The sequence below is a fragment of the Zymoseptoria tritici genome, chromosome 6 (genome assembly GCF_000219625.1).
Source record: "Zymoseptoria tritici IPO323 chromosome 6, whole genome shotgun sequence".
In the NCBI taxonomy this organism is placed as follows: domain Eukaryota; kingdom Fungi; phylum Ascomycota; class Dothideomycetes; order Mycosphaerellales; family Mycosphaerellaceae; genus Zymoseptoria; species Zymoseptoria tritici.
In genome coordinates this window covers 2,569,533-2,593,958 of record NC_018213.1, presented here as the reverse complement: position 1 = coordinate 2,593,958, position 24,426 = coordinate 2,569,533, and the positions used below count along the sequence as shown (strand labels likewise).

General features: G+C 51.8%; 9 protein-coding genes across 9 annotated transcripts; 4 read left to right on the top strand and 5 right to left on the bottom strand.

Annotated features, from left to right (window-relative positions):
• Positions 1-171: 171 nt before the first annotated feature.
• On the bottom strand, positions 172-1,286 carry MYCGRDRAFT_73568 (uncharacterized protein; the record flags this gene model as incomplete). The annotated part of the gene is made up of 2 exons (XM_003851615.1): positions 172-562; positions 619-1,286. 2 exons carry the CDS (start codon positions 1,284-1,286, stop codon positions 172-174), a joined length of 1,059 nt encoding a protein of 352 aa, XP_003851663.1.
• Positions 1,287-1,531: 245 nt separating this feature from the next.
• On the top strand, positions 1,532-3,708 carry MYCGRDRAFT_94177 (uncharacterized protein; the record flags this gene model as incomplete). The annotated part of the gene is made up of 5 exons (XM_003851637.1): positions 1,532-2,245; positions 2,411-2,549; positions 2,649-3,230; positions 3,285-3,475; positions 3,598-3,708. The coding sequence occupies 5 exons, from the start codon at positions 1,532-1,534 to the stop codon at positions 3,706-3,708; spliced, it is 1,737 nt and encodes a 578-aa protein (XP_003851685.1).
• Positions 3,709-3,724: 16 nt separating this feature from the next.
• MYCGRDRAFT_14552 (uncharacterized protein) lies at positions 3,725-4,793 on the top strand (the record flags this gene model as incomplete). Its single annotated transcript, XM_003851638.1, has 3 exons — positions 3,725-4,090; positions 4,194-4,443; positions 4,504-4,793. Coding segments are annotated over 3 exons (906 nt in total), but the record flags the coding sequence as incomplete, so codon positions are not given.
• A 282-nt stretch (positions 4,794-5,075) lies between these two features.
• MYCGRDRAFT_43167 (uncharacterized protein) lies at positions 5,076-9,924 on the bottom strand (the record flags this gene model as incomplete). Its single annotated transcript, XM_003851614.1, has 3 exons — positions 5,076-5,309; positions 5,368-8,223; positions 8,281-9,924. 3 exons carry the CDS (start codon positions 9,922-9,924, stop codon positions 5,076-5,078), a joined length of 4,734 nt encoding a protein of 1,577 aa, XP_003851662.1.
• A 440-nt stretch (positions 9,925-10,364) lies between these two features.
• MYCGRDRAFT_43883 (DNA repair helicase) lies at positions 10,365-12,770 on the top strand (the record flags this gene model as incomplete). The annotated part of the gene is made up of 1 exon (XM_003851639.1): positions 10,365-12,770. The coding sequence occupies one exon, from the start codon at positions 10,365-10,367 to the stop codon at positions 12,768-12,770; it is 2,406 nt and encodes an 801-aa protein (XP_003851687.1).
• A 112-nt stretch (positions 12,771-12,882) lies between these two features.
• MYCGRDRAFT_43399 (uncharacterized protein) lies at positions 12,883-14,553 on the bottom strand (the record flags this gene model as incomplete). The annotated part of the gene is made up of 2 exons (XM_003851613.1): positions 12,883-13,052; positions 13,107-14,553. The coding sequence occupies 2 exons, from the start codon at positions 14,551-14,553 to the stop codon at positions 12,883-12,885; spliced, it is 1,617 nt and encodes a 538-aa protein (XP_003851661.1).
• Positions 14,554-14,924: 371 nt separating this feature from the next.
• Positions 14,925-15,899, bottom strand: MYCGRDRAFT_94173 (uncharacterized protein; the record flags this gene model as incomplete). The annotated part of the gene is made up of 1 exon (XM_003851612.1): positions 14,925-15,899. The coding sequence occupies one exon, from the start codon at positions 15,897-15,899 to the stop codon at positions 14,925-14,927; it is 975 nt and encodes a 324-aa protein (XP_003851660.1).
• A 1,182-nt stretch (positions 15,900-17,081) lies between these two features.
• On the bottom strand, positions 17,082-18,499 carry MYCGRDRAFT_44322 (uncharacterized protein; the record flags this gene model as incomplete). The annotated part of the gene is made up of 4 exons (XM_003851611.1): positions 17,082-17,230; positions 17,299-17,859; positions 17,913-18,308; positions 18,364-18,499. 4 exons carry the CDS (start codon positions 18,497-18,499, stop codon positions 17,082-17,084), a joined length of 1,242 nt encoding a protein of 413 aa, XP_003851659.1.
• Positions 18,500-20,360: 1,861 nt separating this feature from the next.
• MYCGRDRAFT_110027 (uncharacterized protein) lies at positions 20,361-23,021 on the top strand (the record flags this gene model as incomplete). Its single annotated transcript, XM_003851640.1, has 5 exons — positions 20,361-20,630; positions 21,088-21,484; positions 21,620-22,353; positions 22,409-22,722; positions 22,784-23,021. The coding sequence occupies 5 exons, from the start codon at positions 20,361-20,363 to the stop codon at positions 23,019-23,021; spliced, it is 1,953 nt and encodes a 650-aa protein (XP_003851688.1).
• Positions 23,022-24,426: the final 1,405 nt, after the last annotated feature.

The window sequence follows — 24,426 nt, the reverse complement described above, 5'->3', positions numbered from 1 at the left end:
AAGCAGTATTGAGGAGGTCAGAGTCAGACTTCAGTCCTTGCATCAACTCGACAAAGTCGTCGCCAGAACGGACATCTTGGATTCACCTCACATCTGATGTGCGAAGAAGTAGACACGAAGGCGATCGCAGTGTTGCAGTCTTCGGCCAGTCGCCGAACCTCAACTCTTATGCTATGATGGGTGATATGCCTTGTACACCTGCAAGGCGCCCTCAATCGACTGGACAACGCCAAAGAATACAGTCAGCGCAAGAACGGCTATTGCTACCCAGAACGTATACCACTGCGGGCCCTTCCGGCGGTCGTGCCACCACTGCGAGAGCGTCTTCGGCTCGGCCTCATCGAAAACCTGCTTGAGAATGGATAGACGCTCGCCCCAAAAGCAAAAGGCCTCGATCTGGCGATCATCTGCGCGAAGCTTGCGGCATCGAATTGCTTCCCCGTCGAGGTTATGAGCGGACTTCTGCTTCTGGAACCATCGCTGCGTATCGCGATCCGATGCTGGCAAAAGCAGCGCAAGGGTTCGCAACGTCTCCTCGCAAAGATTGGGTGGAAATATGTCGCTACCGTGCCAGAACATCAGCCGAAGAAGCCGGAAGACTACACCTGCTGTACTCACTGTTTGATGTTGTCTAGAAACTTGGCGTGATGAAAGACCAATACTTTCGTGTCATCGTCTCTCAGGCTTAGGTGGGACGACAGGTCGTTGGTCCACTCGATTTTGACTCCTGCAAGGCGCTCCAAATTGCGCGCATTGAAGTTCCTCTCAAGCCGGACTTGCACGCTCGCTATCTGATTAGCGACGAAGACGTCGGCGAGGAAGCTTTGTAAAGAGCCGCTTTTCCAGACCAAGGGCCTGCGAGACGAGAATGCACAAGCCAGCGTCCCTATCTCGGTGCATGTGAGAGCTCTCGCTGCCCAATTGACCGCATTTTCGACAACAGTATATGCTGGGGACCCGGCTGCGGCTGACGAGTTCTTTGGCGCTTGGAGCTCGGCGACGATGTCATCCTTCGTTCGCGATCCGTCGATAAGCTTCATCGCAACGTCGACGAGCTCCTGGTGAGTTGCGACATGTCCGTCGACATTTCCAGAAATGGGGCACAATTCGCCCTGCTCGACGAAGAAAAGGTCGCACTGCTGTGCGTAGTATGCGAGGTAGGCATTGGGCTGCCTTCCAGGAGGCCATCCACCCCACAAGAGATCGAGTAGTCGGACTTTGGCGGCGGAGCTGGGGGCCACGGTAACAGATGTCTCAAGTGAGCTTTTGTCGCTCGCGATGCTCATGATTGTAATAACTCAACTGTGGCGAAGTACGATGAATGAGCGAGGCAATCTAGACATCTACCGTACCCACTTCGCAATGATGTGCGGAGGCCGCCTCGGATCTCGAACCAGTGCGGCTGAGCTGCATATGCACGACGGAGCGGGCGAATCAAAACCTCGTCCTGCTGCTGTACGCAAGCCCACGACCTCAAGTGCTAATCGCTCAACTTCTTCTCTGCTTGTCTCAACCCAACACCTATCGCAAGATGAACTCAGCAACCTCCACTTTGGAAGTCCGTCTCATGCGCGTTTTTGACCGTGTGGTCGACCGACCGAAACCATCGCTACCATGGCCAGACCCAGAAGCCTCCATCGGAATATTCTACAGGACACTCGGACGCCATCATTGCTGGGAGATGCGAGGTCACGCTCGAGAGGCCTACCTACGTCTTGCTGGCGGCATCAAAACTCACCTGGAGCGGCATGGCGACATCGTCTCGGCGACGGTCATCTGGGCGGCCTACATGGTCGGGAAGACAAAGCAGTGTGCTAGCCCAACCGTATTCTTCTGCAGCAAAGATTCACGGGCACGGAAAGCCGTGAGGAACGAAATCGACGGCAGCGGCCTTCTCGCTTCCTATTCTGGATTTCGCACGGGAGACTGTACGAGACCGCCACATCTGGACCAAATGAGACAACTTGCAATGGGAGACTCCGATGTCGCAGGCGAACACTCGGCAGACAGCGACACGACTTGTTACAACCCGATGGGCCGGCGCATACATGTCAAGTCGACTGATGGATGGGCTGCTCCCGCCACCGTCGGAGCCATTGTGAAGTCCGATGAATTGCTTTACTTCACCACTGCAGCTCACGCCTTTGACGAGTTTGAAGACGATTTATTCGAATGTGAAAGCCCGACAGATTCCGCGTTTGAATGGGACATCGACGACGATCAAGACGAATCTTTGGTACCTGATGTACGATCGAGCGCAGCATGTCTTTCACCAGGATCTAAATCGACAAAGGCAGATGGAGAGGATCGCAATCACGGAGATGTTTCTTTCTTCAATAAAGAAGATGTTAGATTTTCCTCGGCGAACCGGCGAGAGTCTTGTCTGGACTACTGCTTAATCGAGTTGAAGCAACAGGATTTGAGGTTGTGCCACGGCAACCCGGCGGCAAATTCCTGCTATCATGACATCTTGCCGAGAGGTGTAGCTTCGGAAGGGCCTCTCGAGGGAGAAGTCATTGCGTACACAGGTTCGAAAGGCGCAACTCAAGGTAAGTTAACCGGAACGCCTGCTTTTATGACTTTGGCCGGCGGTCATATTACCCAAGAGCTCTGGACTGTGCATCTTGATGACACTCTGGAGAACGGAGACTGTGGCTCAATGGTCATCGGTGCCTCAAGTGGCAACCTCGAAGGCCACATCATAGCTGGAGACCCCGACAACGGATCGGCACTCATTGTTCCCGCGTACCAAATGCTCAAGGATGTTCAGCTCGGATTCGACAGCAGCATTCGCCTTTTGACAGTAGAACACTGCTCCGAGCTAGAGCAAAACGTTCCTCACCACACCAGCAGCGCCCAAGGTCCTGCCGACGGTGCGACTGCTGACGACGTCGCTGTTGGAGAATCAGGTACACGTCAAACTTCCGATGACTGGGCCGCGGACGTCACCAAACGATTCCGCCGCATGCTTTCGGAGAAACGCATGGCAAACCTCAAGATTTGGCATATCACGAAAAGCCAAAGCGTTGAGTATCGACCTCTCAGCCAATACGACATGTCCTCAGGTCGACCAGGACGCAGCTCCGCCGGCTTCTCACACAGTCCTGCTTCGGGGCTTAGCCCAGTGCCTAATCGCTCGCCCTTTGGACAACAATTCAGTCCCGAAACCATGCGACCTGCAGATATTCAATCAGCACTCTCACGCTATGACAGGGAAGCGCCCATGGCTAGTAAGTCAATGGCCCTGTGTACTTTATGCAATACAAATACTGATGCGTCTGCAGAAATCGACCTATATCGAACAAAGTCAAATCCGTACGCATTTTCACGTCCGCCTTCTCCAGTTCTTGGGGGTGGCCGTGATCGTTCTCGCTCCCGCGGACGATCTGATCCCAGCTTTGATGAGAACGATGTCAGCCTGATCGAGCAATTGTACCAGATGGAGAGAAACATGGTGCATGCTCCTCCTATGAAGGTAGAGGAAGATGCTCGGGCTTTCTCGTCGCGAACTGAGGGGGAAGCCGTTGCGCAGTCATCTACCGCGAGAGATAGCTCTGGCTCCGACCCTGCGGGACAAGTAACTCCATCACGCTTCAGCCCCAGGAGCCATCCCCTGGTGGACGTATCAGGCATCTCTTCAACCACTGCGACCACTCTTCCGCACACTCTCCACCTTACAAATATCCCGCGCGAATCTCTGAGCCCTAGCACGAACAAAGACCTCCGATTCCGAAAGCTTCTTATGTCCTTGTCAAATTCACCGTGCAATTGGGAGGACCCTGTTTTACTGGATGCCGCTCTTGCAAAGATCCCTCTGCAGTACATCTACGACCAAGCCCAAGCCAAGGTAGACGCTCTCCAAGCCGTTGCTTCGCTGCTTGGGAAGGTAGCGAAGCCAGCGTGGGGCCATCAAGACTGTGTGATCCGCGCCCTGATGACATGGTTCAAACGAGACTTCTTCCAGTGGGTCAATAATCCTCGATGCCCGGTTTGTGAATCTACGACCACCGCGCTTGGCATGATCCCGCCTACTGTTGGTGAGAGCACTCGCGGTGCTACTCGAGTCGAGTTGTTCCGATGCAGCAATACTGTAAGTATCAATTCATGCAACATTGGCAACAACTTGGTCCGCACTTCGATTGGCGGGCCACCGAAACCTGAGCCATGAAAACGTGTACTGACGAGACGAGTAGATGTGTCAGGCACACGAGAGGTTCCCTCGATACAATGACGCCTTCGTGCTTCTGGAGACCAGAAGAGGTCGAGTTGGCGAATGGACAACGTGCTTCACAATGCTTTGTCGGGCCTTGGGGAGCCGAGTACGGCTGGTCTGGAGTGCTGAGGACCACGTTTGGACCGAGGTATACAGCGTCCATCAGCAACGATGGGTGCACGTTGATGTTGCGGAGGGAGCGTGGGATAGACCGACGCTTTACACTCAAGGTGAGCTACCCGAGCATGAAGATACCTTTGACCATAGAACTAACAATGGCTCAAATTTAGAATGGGGCAAGAAGCTATCTTATTGCATCGCTTTCTCCGTCGATGGCTGTTGCGATGTCACAAGGCGATACGTTCGCGACCCGGACATGTATGGAAACCCGCGGACGAAGTGCGCTGAAGAAGTCTTGTGGCACATCACTCGAGAGATCACGGCCATGAGGCGCACCGACCGTGACGTGCAAGAACTCCTGATAATCAGGGCGGAGGACAAGCGAGAAGAGCTCGCATTGCAACGGCTCGCGATCGAGGCTCTCATCACCCGAATGCTGGAAGAATATGATGGACGCCCACGGCATAGCATCAAGGGCCATGTCGCGAGACGCAGCGAAGCGTCGCAACGCATCGGAGGAGAAAAGGCCGCAGCAGTCATCGAGGAATCGCAGCGTCGAGCTCGTTTCGGAAGTCAATTCTGAGATAGCTCGAGGACAGGCTACTTCAAAGCATGTGTAGTAGAGAAGGCACATGAGGGTCAAGAACCAACATCTTCCAGGTCAGCAAGACGTATACCTTAGGCGTAGTCTTGAAGTCTTGATTATGCATCGAAAGGCTGTCATGCCGCTGTAAACACCCATCTAGTTGAAGTTGAAAGCATTCCGACAAAGCGGACATGTACTCGCGTTACTGCTCTTGAACCACTTGAATAGACAGCTCGCGTGGAACAAGTTCTTGCAGGTCTGGCAGCGCTTCGTGGGCAGCTCCTTGGCTCCGCTGATGATGGAGTAGCAGATGGCACATTCCGTCTGGCCCTTTAGGGTACCGCTGACGTTCTTGCGCCAGGCGGCGAGAGCGTCTGTGATGCTGCCGTTCTGTAAAAGACAGTGTTAGTAGAGTTCTCACTCGTGCAGAGGGTATAGTCCGACTTACTGAGAATGTGATGACGCCCTGACAATTGCGCAGCCAGCTCTGCCACTTCTCCTCCTTGACTGCCACACGGTTCACGCTGGTCACCTTCGCCGCATCCAGAGGGTACGCTTCGGGCAGCACGACCTTGATAGCCATGTGCTGTTCATCCACCAAGTACGCAACGTTGACTTCTCGGCTTCGCATGCCAACCTTGACAGTCATATTCTCATAGTCTGGATCGTCCTTGACGCTCTTCTCCGCCCAATCAGCGACTTCTTGCAAGCTGGAGGTGATGGTCAGTGGACTAATGTACTTCGCGGTCCAGGTCTCGATGATCTGAGGAGTCTGACGGCTGCGGATGTCGAGAACATAGGCTTTGACCAGGCTGGGCAGATGGGTAAGGGCGAGGTAGTAGAGATGTGTAAGTAGCCACTGGACATCCCTCTCGACATTGGGTTCTGAGTCCGAGGTGTACTGCTTGACGTCAAACTTGGATGCGTCTACTGGTCGTCCGCGAGTGTGGCCCAGAAAGTCAAACGTCAGGCTCAACAGACCACTCACGTAGCCACCATCTTTGAGCTGCTCCACATAGTCTGTCTTCACCCGATAGCTGGAACCATTGAAATGTTCGAATAGAACTCGCCAGCTGTTGAGGAAGCCTTGCAGTTGAAGAGGCATCGCGACGTCGAATGAAGCATCAGCCAGCGTGTCGAGTGTCGGTGCTTCGATAATAAGAGACAGCAGCTCGTCGGGTAGTTGTGCCGTTTTGTTCTCCAGCGCAGCATCGAATGAAATTTGCTCCTGAGCTGCTGGAATATGCTTCTGGAGCAATGTGAAGGTGGCGCTCTGAATGGCGTGTGAAGGAGCGTAGAGGAGTGGGAATAGGTCTTCCGCATCGTTCAGGGACTTGACGGACGTCTTTGACAGCGTTCGTGCGAGTAGTTCGTTGGTGATCATCAGCGGCTGATGATGCAGATCGGAGACATCGCTGGATGATTTCAGCAAGTTCACCAGACCGTTCAAAGACTGATCCTTGTTCTCCTTCGTCGTCTCTACAAGATCGTCGTTGGGCTCTTCTGCCCTCGTAAGCTGTTCAAGTGCGCTGTAAAGTCTCAGTGAGGCGTTGATGACAAGGATCTTGCTCTCCGAAACAATCGGATCGTCGTCTGTCGATGGCGATGCACTCCACAAAGATATCAGAATCTTTGTCACTTGTGCCCAGTGTTCTCCGTACATGTCAGACATGCTCGGCAGCAATGAGGTCAGGACCTTTAAGACCTCAGCTTTAACGGCCAATGATGTTCCTAATTCCAGCCATGCGATGATGTGCTTGACCATGAAGACCATTCTATTCTTCGCGATAGTGGAGCTGATATCGTCCTGAGAATTCAAGATAGCATTGAGAATGACGAGCGACCCAAGCCCATCGCTCTCCTTTGCTTCGATGTCAAGAGCGGTGAGGTCGGCGACCAGCTCGTTGCACAGTCGAGTGAGATACTGAGCGCCTGTGAGCGGCTGTGCGTACTCCACGATGTACGCTGTAAGCGCAAGCGGATCTTTGCTGGCGCGAACAGTGCGCAGAGTGTCTTCGCAAGATTTGTTCAGATCGGTGCCGTGTCCCTGTAATTCAAAGATGTTCTCGTGCGCCTTGACTGCCGCGAGAGACGCATAGTATGCGAGGGGCGAAAACTTTCCGGAGTCCGCCTTGAGCGTCGAAAGACCGGCGAAGAATTCATCCTCGTTCTTTGCGGAGACTTCTGCAAGTACAGCATGGGCATCTCTCACAAACTCCATGATCTCATGCTCCAATGCTTGCGCTTCGCTTGGAAGCCACATCGCATTCGCGCCTTTGATACTCAGACAGTCTTCGACCAGCAAGACGCAGACGCTAAGAAGCGCCACATATGCCGATGCGTGCCCGCTAGAGAAAGAGGCGATGTCAGCGCCGATCGTTGACGCCAGGTACATGGACATCCTGAGGGCCTGCGAGAGTCCTTCGCCATCGTATTCCACTGCTTGCGACGGCTTTGAGGGTTCCGACCGCAGAATATGCACAGCCCCGCCGAGCGGACTGTGAAGTCCAAGAGACTCTTTCGGAGACTTGATCACTGCGATCGTTGCCCGTCGAAAGACGTCGATGTTTGGCAGGCTGTGATTGTTTTTGCCACTCTCTGCGTTCACCTTACTGCCCAGTTCCAGAACAGTGTCCATCGGCAGTGATTGTGACGAGACTTTCTCAAGATTGTGGAGGATCATGTCGAACCGTGCACCGGTTGCTTCGCTGCCAAGCGTCGATGTCAGTTTTGACGAGAGCGCAGCTGCCTTTTCGGCCACGCTGTCGTCTGCAGACTGCTCCAGTCTCAACACAATTGGCATCAGTTGTTCGCCTGCTCCATTCGGGCTGGACATGAACGCTTTGAGCGCTTGCTGGTTGGCGGAGGCGATTTTGTCGAAGGTTGTGATGGCCACCTGCTGTTCCGGCCCAGAAAGCGAGAGAGAGTCCGTCAGTTGCGAAAGAAGGCGATCAGACGTCTCAGAGGCTACGACACCAAGCTTCATAAGGTCCGAGAATAGGTTTGCAGAAGAAGCATCAGCGTGAGCAATCGCAAGTGTTGTCAGAAAGCTTTGCAGTACTTCAGACGATCGCGCAAGCTCGACCGCTTGCAAAGGAGTGTTCATCGGAAAGAACGCATGCAAAGCCTTCGTCTTCGAGTTGTCTGTGTCGTCACCCCTGAGTATGGCCGCCAGTGTCGTATCGAAGACTTCTTGAAACTCAGACTCTGAAACGACTGCATACAAGCAGCGGGTCAAATGCCGTTGGGCCGGACTGTATACCAGACTTGGCATATCATTCTTCAAGAATGCGAGCAATGTGTTCTTGAAATTCTGATCCCTCAACAGTTCAGAGGAGCACGTCCGTAGTTGCTGCTCGACAATAGCAGCCGCTCCATACGGCTTGCCGTTGCGAGTCTTCAGCAGCGCAATTGCCTCACTCAAAATCTTCGCGTTGGCGTCGGCAAAGACAGATCTCGTAGAATCAGGCAAGTCATATGCGGTGGCATACAATTCTCTTTGGAGGTCAGCCCACCTCTCGCCTGTGGTGGCAACATGCTTTTGCGATTTGTCAAAGTCTTTGGACTGCTCTGGCTGGGAAGTTTTGGCGCTTTCGATGAGTTTGTCAGCGTACGCCGGCCATTCGCGCTCTAAGAGCGGCCCAAAACCCTTGACCATGGCAGCCTTGGATACTAGTTGAGCTGCTTTTGCGCCAGTCACGTTCCACTGAGAAGTTTCGTCCGAAGGTTGCAGGTATTGGCTGATAGGAGGCACTGCGAAATTTTGGAGAATTTTGTCACAGTCTTCGCTTGACAGCTGCCGAGCCGCGAGGTCAACGAGCGTGAAGTATGCTGGCCATGCGGCGGATGCGTTGAAGCGCTCTTCCTTCCTCGTAACACCATCTCGTGCTGCAAGCAGTAGATCCGCAGATTCATCGTACGATTTCGGCAGCACTTCAGCTGGCAATATCTGGAAGACGTTGCTCATAGCGTCCCAAAAGCCTGGAGGTCCGGAGTATGATCCGGTTTTGAGACACTGCCGGAGGCGTGACATTGCGGGCTTCTTGCCAGTGTAAGCTTCAGTCCACGCCGTAGGAAGTTCTCTTGTAAGGACATGCAAGGTCTGTGCGTAGTCCAGACTCGATCCAGTCTGATCTGAAGGTAGAGCTTTGTAAAGGAACGCATGCGAGACCAGCTTCAAGTTGTCGCTAACGAATGCGGGCTGTTTGTTCAAGCATACTCGGACCAAACGATGAAGTGCCTTCCGAACGGTGGAGTCTGAATGCGCAGCGTTCTCCCAAAAGCCTTTGTCGCCGAACACTGCTTCGTAAAGATAGCTTTGTTTCGCAACTTCTTCAGATGGCAGATGTTCCAGTAGACTCGAGACAACGGAGATGCTGGTGGACACAACCCGCGCATGTGTTGCTTGAGCGTCTTCTACGCTCACAGCACGCTCATCACTTAGTGTCTGTGCAGTCTCATTGAGAAGAGCATCTCGGCAATATTCCAGAATGGCCTCCTGGAAAGCTTTCCGAAGACCTTGAATCTTCTCCTGATTTGGGAACACCGTTGACAAAGCATCCTGCGCAGCCTTCGCGGCAGCTCGATCGTTGTCAAATAGTCCCGAGAGCCAGGCGCCAGCGATCTTGGGCAAATGCTTCGCCACACGCTTCCCACATTTTGCGCATAGCTGACCGTTCAAAGAATGCGCCAATTGACGGACCCTGCGGGCATTGTCTATCGACAGACGAGGAAATAGACGGACCCAAGTCTCCAAAAGTGCATCACTGATATCATTGTCCGTCACAAGCCCGGCCTGCAGATCCTCCAATGCCTTGGTCTTTGTCGTGCTGTCCTTCTTCGTGAGATTCTTCAAGGCAACCACAACGTTAGCATCACTGATACCAGAATAATCGAGAGGCTCCTGAATATATGACAATGTCGATGATTGTGTCGAGCCGAATCCCGAATTGCCAAAAGTGCCCACTCGGCCACTGCTTGCTTGCGACTTGAATTTCCGGCTCATGATGACGAAAGAAACAGCTTTGGCCCGATTCCTCAACACTCCTGTGGTCGATCTGTCGAGCTCCGGACTGAATGCCGCTGCAAGGAAAGTCGCGCAAAGGAGGATTAGGGAAGGAGATGAGGTGAATGTAAAAGCTGAGGTTATTCGACGTTGACGGTTTAGGTTCTCAATTTTGGCAATGACGCTCCAACGAGATAAGGTTGGCGCTAGCATCGCAGCGGCTTACTTAAGCAGGTACTAGCTCCGATCGCTGCTGAAGTCATCTTCAACATTCGGCCATCAATAACATTCACCTCCTCCTCATTGAACGCTTCCAGAGACATCAAGGCTGACCCGGACACGAACGCGCATACCATCGGCTGTGCTTCTGATCGTAACTGCTATGTTGTGGCGAGCATGATCGAGATTGTTCCGCCCACCACCTTCGCTCTTCATTCAAGATGAAGTTCTTCATCGAGGACCTCCCGGTCCTCTTCCCGTATCCCAGGATCTACCCGGAGCAATATGCATACATGTGCGATCTCAAGCGCACGCTGGACAGCGGAGGTCACTGCGTACTGGAGATGCCTTCGGGAACAGGAAAGACCGTATCTCTGCTATCGCTCATCGTGGCGTACCAGCAGTTCTACCCAGAACATCGAAAGCTCATCTACTGCTCTCGTACGATGTCCGAGATTGAAAAGGCTTTGGCGGAATTGAAGGCTTTGATGAAGTATCGGGCAGACCAGCTGGGCGAGGTGGAGGACTTCAGAGGTCTTGGTCTCACAAGTCGAAAGAATCTCTGTTTACATCCGTCGGTGAAGCGTGAGAAGAGTGGCTCAGTGGTGGACTCCAGATGTCGAAGTCTGACGGCTGGATTCGTGAAGGAGAAGAAGGAGCGGGGAGAGGATGTTGACCTTTGCATTTATCACGACAACCTGGATCTGCTGGAGCCGCACAATCTCATCCCGCCTGGCGTTTGGACACTCGACGGGATGCTTCGATACGGCGAACAGCAGAAGCAATGCCCATACTTCACAGCAAGACGAATGATGCCGTTCTGCAATGTGATCATCTACTCCTACCACTATCTACTGGATCCCAAGATCGCCGAGAGAGTATCGAAAGAGTTGTCAAAAGATTGCATCGTGGTTTTTGACGAAGCTCACAACATCGACAACGTTTGTATTGAATCTCTGAGCATTGACTTGACAGAGGACTCGTTGAGGAAGGCCGCTCGAGGAGCCAGCAACTTGGAGCGGAAAATTACCGAGATGAAGGATACTGATGCTGAAAAGCTTCAGAACGAATATGCAAAGCTGGTGGAGGGTCTGCGAGAAGCAGATGAGGCCCGAGACGAAGGTGCCTTCATGTCAAATCCGGCGCTCCCAGATGATCTGCTCAAAGAAGCCATTCCCGGCAATATTCGACGAGCGGAGCACTTCACTGCATTCTTGAAACGCTTCATCGAGTACCTCAAGACGCGCATGAAAGTTCTGCATGTCATCTCCGAGACACCTCCTTCCTTCTTACAGCATCTGAAGGAACTCACATTCATCGAGAAGAAGCCTCTACGCTTCTGTGCCGAACGACTCACCTCACTTGTGCGCACGTTGGAGCTCAGCAATATCGAAGACTACCAGCCATTGCAAGAAGTCGCGACGTTCGCAACTCTTGTCGCCACCTACGACACAGGCTTCCTGCTCATCCTGGAGCCCTATGAATCTGATACCGCAACCGTCCCGAATCCCATTCTCCACTTCACTTGTCTCGATGCCGCGATCGCAATCAAGCCAGTCTTTGACCGCTTCAGCTCGGTCATCATCACGTCGGGAACTATCTCTCCGCTCGAAATGTATCCCAAGATGCTGGGTTTCACCGCAGTGGTGCAAGAATCATATGCAATGACACTCGCCAGACGCTCTTTCTTACCCATGATCGTTACGAGAGGTTCAGATCAGGGTCAAATGTCCTCCGGCTTCCAAACTCGAAGCGATCCCGGCAACATTCGCAACTACGGCGCTTTGATCATTGAGTTCTCGAAGCTGACGCCCGATGGCATCGTGGTCTTCTTCCCTTCATATCTGTACATGGAGAGTGTCATCTCAATGTGGCAGGGAATGGGAATCCTCGACCAAGTCTGGAAAAGCAAATTGATCCTGGTCGAGACACCAGATAGTCAGGAAACCTCTCTTGCGCTCGAAACGTACCGAACAGCCTGCAGCAACGGCAGAGGCGCAGTGCTACTCTGTGTCGCCCGTGGCAAAGTCTCTGAAGGCATCGATTTCGACCACCACTACGGTCGAACCGTGCTATGTATTGGCGTACCCTTCCAATACACCGAGTCCAGGATTCTTAAAGCTCGTCTTGAGTTCTTACGAGAGACCTACCGCATCAGAGAGAACGACTTCCTATCCTTCGACGCCATGCGACACTGCGCCCAATGTCTGGGTCGTGTCCTGCGCGGTAAGGACGACTACGGAGTCATGGTGATGGCGGACAAGCGATTCGCCAAGAAGCGCACGCAGCTCCCGAAGTGGATCGGCAGCGCGATGATGGAAAGCGACGCAAATATGTCGGTCGACCAGGCCGTTGCTGCGGCGAAGAAGTTCTTGAAGAACATGAGTAAGCCGTTCCCCGCGAAATTGCAGGATGGCATCAGTACGTGGAGCTACGAGGACTTGATGGAGCACCAGAGTAAACAGCATGCGCAGGAGAAGCTGCAGGAGCTGAATGGCGGCGCCGATATTGATGGGTATGCAGGCGACCAAGTCATGGCTGACGCTCAGCGCAACGGTGATGATGATGAGTTCGACATGGGCGAAGACCCTGACATGAGTGCTGCGATGATGGAGTTGGATGCTTGAGATAACCCAGTCCTGTTATCATATCAAGTTATGCGGCATTGACGATGTGCCCGCCGAGAGAAATTAAATGGCTAATATGCACTGATCGTTTCCATCCCCAATACATCTCCCATCATTGCTCTCCGTCTCTTAGATACAAGAATCTTTGATATCGCTGGTATGTCCACCGTCTGCAAGCTTTGCCCCAGATCATCATGGGTACAGTCGTCATCTGGAAAACAAAAGACAAAACACCAATCGCAATAAATGTGTCGGCCAATCCACTAGCCTCGATCCAATAGCCTGCGATGTCGTTAGCTTTGGTCTTTTGATCATGCACAAACGCTGAAGACTTACTCGTCGTGAAAGTGAAGAGACAAGCCAGTGTATTGTTAATGACAGCCACGCCGACCATTCCTTCCAGCACCATATCGGGGTATGCATCCATCAAATAAGCCATCGACAAATCGCCCGCACAACCAAATCCAAAACCAATCATTCCAAGTCCGACATACGGCGCCGGCCACGCTGCGCCTTTCGACGAACTGATACCGAACAGCATCAGCCCAGCTGGATTGATGAAGGCTGAGGCAAACATAAGCCACAAGCGATCTTCCGCTTCGGAAATGCCATTTCGGCCAGGCCTCTTCGCCATCCATCGCACAAAGACGTCCGAGAACCAGCCACCGTATACACAGCCGATCGCCGCACCAATCAATGTCGGAACATTCATGATTGCTACAGCCGAGTTGGAGTAGTTCCACGGCGGACCATAGTAATTGTCCTCTTCCACCGTAAGGTAGAATGTAAGCCAGGCGTCTTGAGCTCCCCACTGTAGACCAGAGTAGATGACGGCGGGAAAAGTGAACACTCGCAGAGTATGAAAGAGGCGGTGAAAGTATTGCTTGAAGCCAGTACCGATCATGTTGGGAGCTGGAGTAATAAGAGCGATGCGCTCGCGGTAGGTTCGACGCCGGTCCATTGGGATCGTGTCGCTATCGGTCGAGCCTCTGGCGTCCAGCTGGCCCTTGTCGTCTTTCTTCTCATCGGCAAGTGTCTCTACAGGTTGCCCGCCGAGATGACGCCCGAGGATGGCCTCTCGATGGAACGCAGTCTCCTCCAGTCCAAAGTAGAATGTAACGAGAGTGGCAGCGGAGATGATAAGACCTGTCCAGCCGACCCATCGCCAGGCATCTGCAGCGATGTATCCTGACACCAAAGGACCCAAGAACGTCCCGACGGACGTTGCGAGAATGTACACACCCAGAACTGAGCCGCGCTGATGTTGGAAGAACAGGTCGGACAAGGATAGTTGCGCCAGTGCTTCTGCGCAGCCCTCGGAAGCACCAACGAACAATTGGCACCAAATCGAGTCCTGGACCCCTTGGATGTTCGCAAACCATGCCAGACCAATAATAGAGAACCCCAAGCTTATCAGATACTGAATGCGTCGTCCGTAGAGCCAAGGCATCGGACTAGCCAACAAAGTCCAGTACCCGATGCCAAGAAACAGCACTCCGGCGGCTGTATTAGCAACGCTGTAGTGAATACCAAGTTCTTCCAGCATTCCATCGCCAGCTGCCCCAGCGCTGTTCGACGTGGCTGCCGTGAGGCCAGTGATAAAGAGCACGAGTGTGGCATGCCAGTACTTCCGCCATGGCGACCAGTTTAGAGGATCGTTCGGGCTTGTGGTCGGCGGAGGCGTTAACGTGATCTCTTGGTCGCGGAGATGTCCTCCATCCTGTACGAAAAGTTGGAGGGTTCCAGGCAGGACCTCCGGAATGGGATAAGTCGTAGTAGACATGTTTCGTCCGCCCAAAATTCCCTTGTCCTCGAGGTGAAGTGGCTTCCTTAGAGCGGCGAAAATTGACGTGTCACTGGTATGTCTCCTCAGCACCACACCAGTGCCCTTCAAGAAGAGCCCATGCGGTCAAACCTGCGAGTGAAGAAGAGAAGCAATTCACGTCGCGCAATTTCTTATCTTGCGATACATCACGGGCCGGAACGGCCGATCATCCTTGAAATCCTTGCCGGGTACAGATCTTTGGCGCTAGTGCGAGCGGCACTCGCCTACCTTATGCTGACGTCTTGACTCCTTGAGTCCACCTTTTCATCGACAGTCAACATTGCTCAGCATTCGTACCTCAGCGACCAAATCATCTCCAGTAAGGCGCATCAGACTTCTTCCTCCAGCAAGTAGTGTGCGATCAAAGGGAAGACAATGGTAGCATCCGACTCGATGACGAACTTCGGAGTGTTCTCATTAAGTTTTCCCCACGTAATCTTCTCATTTGGCACCGCACCACTGTAGGAACCGTACGACGTGGTGGAGTCGGATATCTGTGCAAAGCACGCCCACAGAGGGCACGGGAGTTCGAGGTCCTTGTGGATGAGCGGAACAACGCAAATGGGAAAGTCGCCCGATATGCCGCCACCGATCTGGAAAAATCCGATAGGCGATGTCGTCGAAGTCTTCCGGTACCAAGCAATCAGCGAATGCATTTGCTCGATACCGTTCTTCATCAACAACGGCGAGCTGACTTTGCCTTGCAGAGTGCAAGCAGCAAAGAAGTTGCCAAGGGTAGAGTCTTCCCAGCCGGGAGTCCAGATGGGCAGATCCTTCTCAGCAGCAGCCACCAGCCAAGAATCCGCCGGGTCGATCTGATACTTAGATTCGAGGCGATTGGAGCGTAAGATCCGATAGAACATCTCGTACGGAAACAGACGCTCATTGTTTTTCTCCGCTTCCTGCCACACATCGAGAACCTGGTGCCGGATCTTTTCGAACGCTGTGTCCTCTGGAATGCAGGTGTCGGTGACGCGGTTCAGGCCTTGATCGTGTAAGTCCATCTCTTCTTTGGCGGTAAGTGACCGGTAGTTGGGAATCCGGCGATAGTGCGTGTGCGCGACAAGATTGAATATGTCCTCTTCGAGATTGGCTCCGGTCACACAGAGGGCATGAACTTTGTCTTGTCGGATGAGCTGACCCACAGACAAGCCCATCTCAGCAGTACTCATAGCACCGCCCATCGTGAGCAGCATCTTGCCGCTTTGGTCCAGCACAGCCTGCCAGCCATCTGCAGCATCCACAACCGTGGCTGCATTGAAATGGCGGAAGTTGTGACGAAGGAACGTCTTCATGGAAGACATTTTGCAATCAGAGGGGTTGTTGTGAGGATAAGCAGAGAGAGTGTGTGTGTGGTCCTGTCTCGGAGATTGTTCTGGATGTGAGCGAAAAATGCACGAAAGCAGACGGTTGATTGTAGTAGTCCTGAGTGGTCAACATGAATCGTCATGTCTAAGGTGTGTTTGACGGTTGCTGAATATGACGGACCTTTGATGAAATGTGACGAGCTCACTGATGATGTTGAGATTACTAGTCATGATGAAAGCGGGGGGCCCAATCAGCTGGTAGTGAATACCTTTAGTCAGTAGCATTCTCGGCTTCAACCACCGAACTCTGAAGGAGCAAGCTAGCGGCTGATCTTTCTTTTTTCCTCTTTGGGAAGTTGCCAAGCCGTTCTACAAGGATCCATCAATGAATATGACGAGCCTCGTTACTGAAGAGAATTTCTTCGACGACTTACTCGACCGCTCAGGATCGCAGAAGACCGGTCACTGGAGCAGGATCCAATGCCTCCCCCTGATGGCGATACGGACGATTCTTTACTAGTGTAGGCTCGGGAACACGGCGATCTTTGCTCATGACAGGGCGTGTGCACGGCACGGCTAGTCGATCACCCCACGGGCATAAAATCCCGCATGCACGAGATGACTTTTGGCGCACCGAAAAGAGTGATTACGCAATGTGGTTAGAGCAGGTTGGCGCGGACAGACCGTTCGATGCTTGTCACAAGGCTTATTTCCTGACGATGAGACGACGAGAGGGTAGGTAGGCAAAATTGCGTCCAGAAATGCGCCCCGAAATTGCTCGTGTGATGTGTCAACCAGTGGTACACCGCTGGGTGCGTCTACCTGCTGAATACTAAACACAAGGTATCAATGCAGGAGAGTCCGATGCAGGCGGAGCAAGATGGTACTGTGTTATCATACTAAACCACTGGATTACGGAGAAGCGCGGACTTTTGTTCACTCGCACATGCACAGAGCGTCCCCACTTGAAGCTCACTCCCTACCGAAAAACAGGAGGAGAAACTGCCCTTGTACGGCCCAAGCTTGCTAGGGCGTGCATTCTCTCCTCTCTTACTGTTGCTCACGTCCTGTAGCTGCACGTAGCGATGGAAAGAGCAAAACACTCTGTAGCGATCCTGATTGATATGATAGATCGTTGTCGAAGGCAATGCCCATCTACATGTTCCATGGAAGTATACTCTACAACGAGGACCCCAGCCTCTGGCCGCTCAACTCGCTATTGCCATTCCAGGTCTGCTTTTCATCGTCCCGCTCCAAATTGTTGACGTAAAGGATCCGCCGCTCATCCGAGAACCCATTGAACCTTGTTGCAGTTGACAAAGTATAAGCTATCATCGACAATTCGTCAGTGTTGGGCTTGCCTCCTTTAGAGTTTGGACAGAGTCATTCTGCTTACCTCCCATGTTCTCGTACATCAACCAGTCCCCTACTTGAACGCGGCACGGGAATGCTGCCCTTCGCGAGATGAGATCAGTACTGTCACATGTTGGTCCCCAGATCGAGTAAGTATGCGTTCCCTCCTCCAGGACATTATTGGTCCGTGAGACCGGAACCAGAATAGGGTGGAACTCCTCCTTTTCGATGATGCGATTCATGAACGACTTGTACACTCCATCGTTCTGGTAAAGCATGTGCTGCCAACTGCAGGAAGTACGGCAGGGTTGTTCATGCGTGTCGTTCTCTCTCAGGGAAATCACCTGAGTGAACAGGGTATAAGCATCTTTTGCGAAGAATCGACCCGGTTCAGCGATCAATTTGGTATGGGCTGGGAACCGGGCTCGAGCGATGGCTTCTTTTACCGCCGTCGCCATTGATATGAAGGATTTCGAGGAGGATTGAAAGCCACCGCCAATGTCCAAGATCTCCATGGGCATATGCAATGATTCGGCCAGGTCCCAAGCGTACCGGGCACTCTCAATAGCTGCACGAAGGCTGTCTAGGTCTGAAGCGCCAGAACCTGAACAGCAAGTAAGTCGGGGGGGAGTGATTCAAGAAATGGAAAGCTCTCACCAACGTGGAAGCTGATTCCAACAACATTTAGTCCAAGAGCATGGGCTTTGTGGAGGAGAGACGCAACGGAACAGCGTGTAGCACCAAACTTGTCTCCAAGCGGTACCAGCGCTGTTGGATCGTTTGCATATATCCGGAGCAAAAGTCTCGCATTCGGCATCAAGATCTTGATCTTTTCGAGCTCACTGTGGTTGTCAAAGGTTGTCGTGGTGAGGCCTTCTCGGGCGGCAAAAGCCAAAGCAGAGGGTGCTTTGCATGGGTTTGCGAATATTATGTCCTTTGATCGTACACCGGTAGCAAGCGCAAGATGCATTTCAGCGATCGAGGCGCAGTCAAATCCGGAGCCAAGCTGCGCCAGTAGTCCGAGTAGGTTTGGATCAGGATTGCATTTCACGGCTTTGGTAATGTTAGCTAAGGGCTCCAGACATCTCTAATTGCAGTAAGGACGAACCATAGAAAGGACGAACGGCCGGCAAGTGTGTATTCCATAATTCGAACTGTTTGACAACCCGGCCGAAATCTGCTAGGAAGAAGGAATCCTCGGATTTCAAGCAGTGGTCCGCTGCAATGCTAAGCAGGTCAAGCATCGTTGCTGAACGTAGTGTCAAATCTCACAATCTGGTCCAAAGCCATGAGGTACGATCGATGAGATCGAAAGGCGAGGCTCTGTTGCCGTTAGCGAATCGCAATGAAGGACGAACAATATAGGAATCAGACATCGAGGCATAGACATGGAGCTTCTGCTTGAGCCGAAAGGGACCGCGGAAATCGCGGGAATGCGTGACACGAGCACAGGGAAGGAAAGACATCGTCGTAACCTTAGCAGTATACCGAGAATCTAGGTAAACTAAGGAACCATGAGTTAGCTTAGAAAGGGTCGACTCAGCGGCCGAGTACTCTTCTACTTACATCGATAGTTTCAGGGCTAAGACTAGACTTATTTGCTTATTGCGCACCTTCGCCGATCATCTACAACGACGCCGACCCTCGGAGCCGAAAGACAGGCGATCGATCGCTCACCGCAGATACTCCCTCCAGCTCAGCTCGATAGTATCGAATACAGGCTACACTTGCCCTGCTCCACTATTCCGGAGACATTACACTCCTGACATCGCCATAGCACTAGATCTAGAACACATACGATCACGGCCGGTCTTTGTGATCGGAGCGCTCAGCTTTTGTCTATTCACAGTAAGTGAAACGACCATATACAACTTTACAATGCTTCGCAAGCTGACACAGCTTCGCAGCATACACTGCTTTACGGCTTCGTAAGACTCGCAAATCCGAAGTCGCAGTCGTTGACTGATCTCGACGGGACAGCTGTTGCCAGTACTCCCAAGCATACTGGTTCCACGTTTTTCGGTGTCGGAGCATGAAGGTGCGTACTTCGCGGTGATCGTGGGCGTGCGCAACTGATGATGATATTTCAGTAAGTCGATGGATTCGCATCTTACTCACCGTAGAGGCATTGGCAACCCTGCTCGCGAGTCCTGTGGTCGGCTTCCTGGCCAAGATCCTCCGTAGTCATCGTTTGCTCCTACTCTTCGGCATAGTCCTCCTTGGAGTCGCAATGGCGATCATCTCTATCCCTCGGTCTATCGGTGCCCTGGTTGCGGGAAGAATTGTCCAGGGACTGTCATCCGCTCTCATTCAAGTCACGAGCATCACCATCATTCTGGACTGCTCACCAGAAAATGCTGTCGGACAGTTAATGGGATATGCCGGTGCAGCAATGAATCTCGGTTTCCTAGCAGGGCCATTGCTTGGAGGAGTGCTGTACCGTTTTCTGAACTGGGGTGGATTGTTCTTTGTCGTGGGCGGTGTACTTGCCCTCAACCTAGTCGTACCGCTGGTCATTCGCTCGCCTCAACGAAGGACTGACTGCCATGGAGCAGCGCAACAAACGGCAGTGCCGGCCGATGACCAATTAGGAGCAGCAGCAACGCCTTTCACTCGCAGGAATCTATTACGCAGATCCATGATGCGTGTGGGTCTTTTGGCGGTGGTTGTAAGCGGCATCTTCATATCTGCGATTGACACGGTATGTCGTTCTTCCCTGCTATTTCCGCGGTGTTCCATGTTGTCACATACGAACGGCTAACTCGAGCAGGTCCTACCAGTGTTCGTTGGAGGACAGTCCTATTGGGGCCCTCTTGGTCAGGGTCTGATATTTCTGCCTGTATTAATACCGGCGCTCTGCGAACCAGTATACGGTACCTGAACCAAAGCTTTTGATTAGGGCGACGCTAACTTCTGTCAGGCTGGTTGGCCGATAAATACGGTGCTCGAATCGTCGGATCTGTCAGCTTTTGTGCTCTGGTACCGTCTACAATCTGCCTACGCCTTGTGACGTCGAACTTAGTCTCTTCGATCGTTCTTCTATGTGTACTCTTAGTATGCATTAGGATCTTCTTGGATGCAACTGAACCTGCTGGCTATGTCCTCATGGACAATGTCTTGGAAGACATGGAACGGGAATCCAGTGGCAAATACGACTGGAAACATATCGTGGCGCACTCTTTTGGCATACAAAACGCTGCACACTACTTCGGCATCACGATTGGTCCAATCCTGATTCTGCCGATTCCGTCAAGAAGTGGACTTGCTGCTATTGGTCTTTTGCTCGCAGGCCTTTCGTTTGGCATCGCTCTGCTCTGGATCTGGCTTGTCAAAGGCGAAGATGTCTCCAATTCGGCTGAAAACGAGTCTGAAATGGTCCATAGCGAGTCGCACCACGGCCAGACTCGAGAGACATCGCTATAGCTGGTGCTTCGTACAACCGCTGCTAGGGCGAGCGAGGCTTATTGTCAACGCAGAGGTGTTCGAATCGCTGGCGGCGTCTTCCCGCCCGCAGTGCTTGAAGGTGAAGTAGTTCAATATCATTGCGGTCATCTTCGCAGTAGCAGCCACTGTCATCAGAAGATTCAGGCTTATAATAGTGGAGTCGCGTGATTCAGAGGAACGTGGAGGTGGAGGTCGCAATTCAGTCGAGGAGGCAAGTCCCTCGCTTGCGCAATCTCAGTCACGATGAACTATGTATCACTGACTAAGCGGCAAGTTTTCGGGGCTCCACTCCCGACTTCCCGCGTCCGCCTTCTCTTCAACCTCACACCTCACTCGGGGCTACAACAAGTACCTACGCATCCCATGGTACTAAAAACGACAGCAACAGGATCATCGTCTTGGGTACCGCACCTTCACAGCACACAGTCGAATGTCAAATTGCCAGCGAAACATGGCTCAGTTATATCACATCACGTCACGGATATGCGAAAGCCCTCCCAAAGAACCTTCGAATCTTGGCTCCGGCCTGGGTGAAGACGATGTGTCAATCTCTCTCAGCGGCAAGACCTCTGCGGACGAGATGCCGGCTATCAAAGCAGGCAACCCAGGACTGGAGCCCGAAGAAGAGGTCAAGGTCATAATTGTAGGCGCTGGCATCGCCGGCTTGCGTGCTGCCTCTGTTCTCCAGCGGCATGGAGTCGAAGTCGTGGTACTGGAAGGCCGTGATCGAATCGGTGGACGCATACACACCACCAGGAACGAACAAGGAGTGCCGAGAGACATCGGTCAGTTCCTCGAAGAGGAAGTTGTAGCTGACACTGAGCTGCAGACCTGAGTGGGTCTGCATGAGGGCCGCAAGGCTTCATCACTTCCAGGGTATTTGTCTCAAAGCTTGCTAACTGCTTTTCAACGTCATGTAGGCGCGGCTTGGCTTCACGAAACATCTCAGAATCGATTGGTTAAACTCATCTCCTCTCTCAAGCTCGATTATTATTACGATGATGGCCTCCCATTATACTACACAGAGCAAGGCCGTGCCGGAGCACAATTCAAGGCGAAGAAGGTTGCCGACGAATTTGCAGACCATTGCGAATGGTTCTACGACACACATCCCGACGCTCCCGACCAGAGCGTGTCTGATTTCATTAACAAATTCGTGCAAGAACATGAACTCATCACCAACGATGAAAGAATGTGGGCTCCGATGGCTGTGAAAGAAGTCGAACTTTGGCTTGGAACTTCGACCGAGTTTTCAAGCTCAAAACACCTGTCATACTTCATCACCGAGCGAAACTTGTACATGAAAGGTGGTTACGATAACATTGTGAAATGGACGGCTGAGTCGCTGAAGCCGAATACTATCACCCTGAATCACATCGTCGATCGAATCTCCTGGGCCGATGCACAAACACCATGCGATTCAAGGCAACCATGTGCTGTTGAGTGCCATGACATTCATGGAGAATTATCCACCTTCCAAGGCGATGCGGTAATATCGACACTGCCCCTTGGTGTTCTTCGCCATGGACTGGTCGCCTTTGAACCAAGCCTTCCGGACGACATGCAGCATGCTCTTACCAAATTCAGCTACGGAGCTCTCGGCAAAGTGTTCTTCGAGTTTGCTGATGTGTTCTGGTCGAAGGACAACGATCAGGTGAGCCGATTACTTTTTTTCTGTTTCCAAGGGCACAACCTGACATATCATTTAGTTCATGTACTATCCAACGCCGCCACTCGCAGTTGAGGATCTGTACTCCACCTCCGCAGGTTCAGACAGCTCGCACTCTAGCGAAGTGGACAGCATCCTAAACTACGCCACCGTCACCATCAATCTTTGGATCATGACTGGGAGCAAAGAACTCTGCGTTCAAGTAGCTGAGCCTTTGACCCAACGCATAGAGGCAATGACGGACAAGAGAGCACTTTACAAGTTCTTCGAGCCGCTGTTCCGCCTGCTACGCACCGAGCCATACAAAGCTTTGCCTCGACTGTTGAATATCGAGACGACGAAGTGGACGCAGGAGTGAGTTCAACTGTCCCTTCATACATCATCGATCCACGGACCGCCACTGACAGACTGATAGCCCACTTGCCGGCTTTGGCTCCTACTCTGCAGACAAAGTCGGCGACGAGCCAGAACTGATGATGGATGCCTTGGAAAATCACAAAGACTCCCGACTTCAGTTCGCCGGCGAGCATTGCACCATGGTCGCAAACGGCTGTGTTCACGGTGCTTTCGCAACGGGCGAGACAGCGGCAAGGAACCTGCTCCGCACTTTCAATATTGAGTATGACGGTGGCGACTTCGTCAGCATCGCTTGAATAGCGGCATGGAGATGGTTGGCGTGATTGCTTTTGTCGTCTCTGGCTTCAGCAGATGCCGATGGGCGGAAACAATGCGTCACTCGATCTGTTGATCTGCGATCAATGCATCGGTGAATGATTAGGCAAGGATGTTGCTAGCTACTCAGGCGGCAATTGACGGTTCTGAAACGCATGTACCTTTATTGGCTCGGAAAGCACGGTGTTCTGTTCAAGGATCGTCCATTGGCTGTGGTCATGGGATTGGGCCTGTACAGAGCCATGATCTACCGCGTGGGAGCGCATCGGAGTGGTGACAATGTGTCGATCTGTTAGCGTTGATTCATGAAACAGGGTAAGACCAGGGATATTGACTCCAACAGCCTGATTACGTAGTTAGTGTCCTATATGATATTATAGGATATTAGCGATAAGACCCCAACCCCTTTTAGGTATTTGGAATTACGGCGTCTATATAGTCTTTAGGTCGATAACCTTAAGAAACATATGGTTTTTCTTAATCTTAAAGTTCACCCCTGCATTGTACTACTTAATTAACAGTTATAAGCCCGGTTTCGACTTAAACAACAAGATTAAAGACAAATTCGCATTAATAAGCAACAATAGAAGGTCTTAAGCTAGACTCGTTAGGTTTTCTAACCGTAATAGGACTAAAGCGTCGAGAAATCGTCTACACCGATTAAACTAAGTACGATAAATAGTACCTAAACACTAAGTCGGCGGCAATTAATAACTATATATAGTAATACATGCGAGAGACAACCCTAATAGTTAAAGACGGTATAGCCGTAGACCGAACTCTAGAACTAAAGGTCCTAAACATGCCGAACAAGACGGATTTAGGCCTTACAGACACTTAACTTCTAGAAGGCGAGAACTTTATAAAGTAGCAACAAAATAAAGCTATTTTCGACTCTAAAATAAAGAACTATACTAGAGAATCCGTTATCTACGAGACGTTTAGGAAGAAGAAAGAAGATTTTAAAAAATACTTTAGCCGGACTATTCCGTTAACGTACCTAGACGACCTTAACGATTAGTCTAGGACACTAGTAAGCTAGATAGACTTTGTAACTAAGACATTCGCGCCGGACGACGTAACGAGGCGTAGAATGCTTTCTAAATAACATAACGACCTATTGTCTAGACCTAAGTCGTCCAATATCCTTATGTACCTATAGAAGTAGATTAAGCTTAAAAAGAAGATAGTTAGAGGACACTATCCGGCCGCTAGCATCCTAAAAGACGACTTCGTGCGGATAGTAGAAGACAAGATTAATATTACTATAGGAAGACTATTAGCGAGCAAGAATAATCTTAGTTAATACGTTTGCGACGTAACTACGTTTATTAACAGAGACCCTAGCAACTTAGCTAAGTAGTTCCGTACAAACGCTACGTTTGG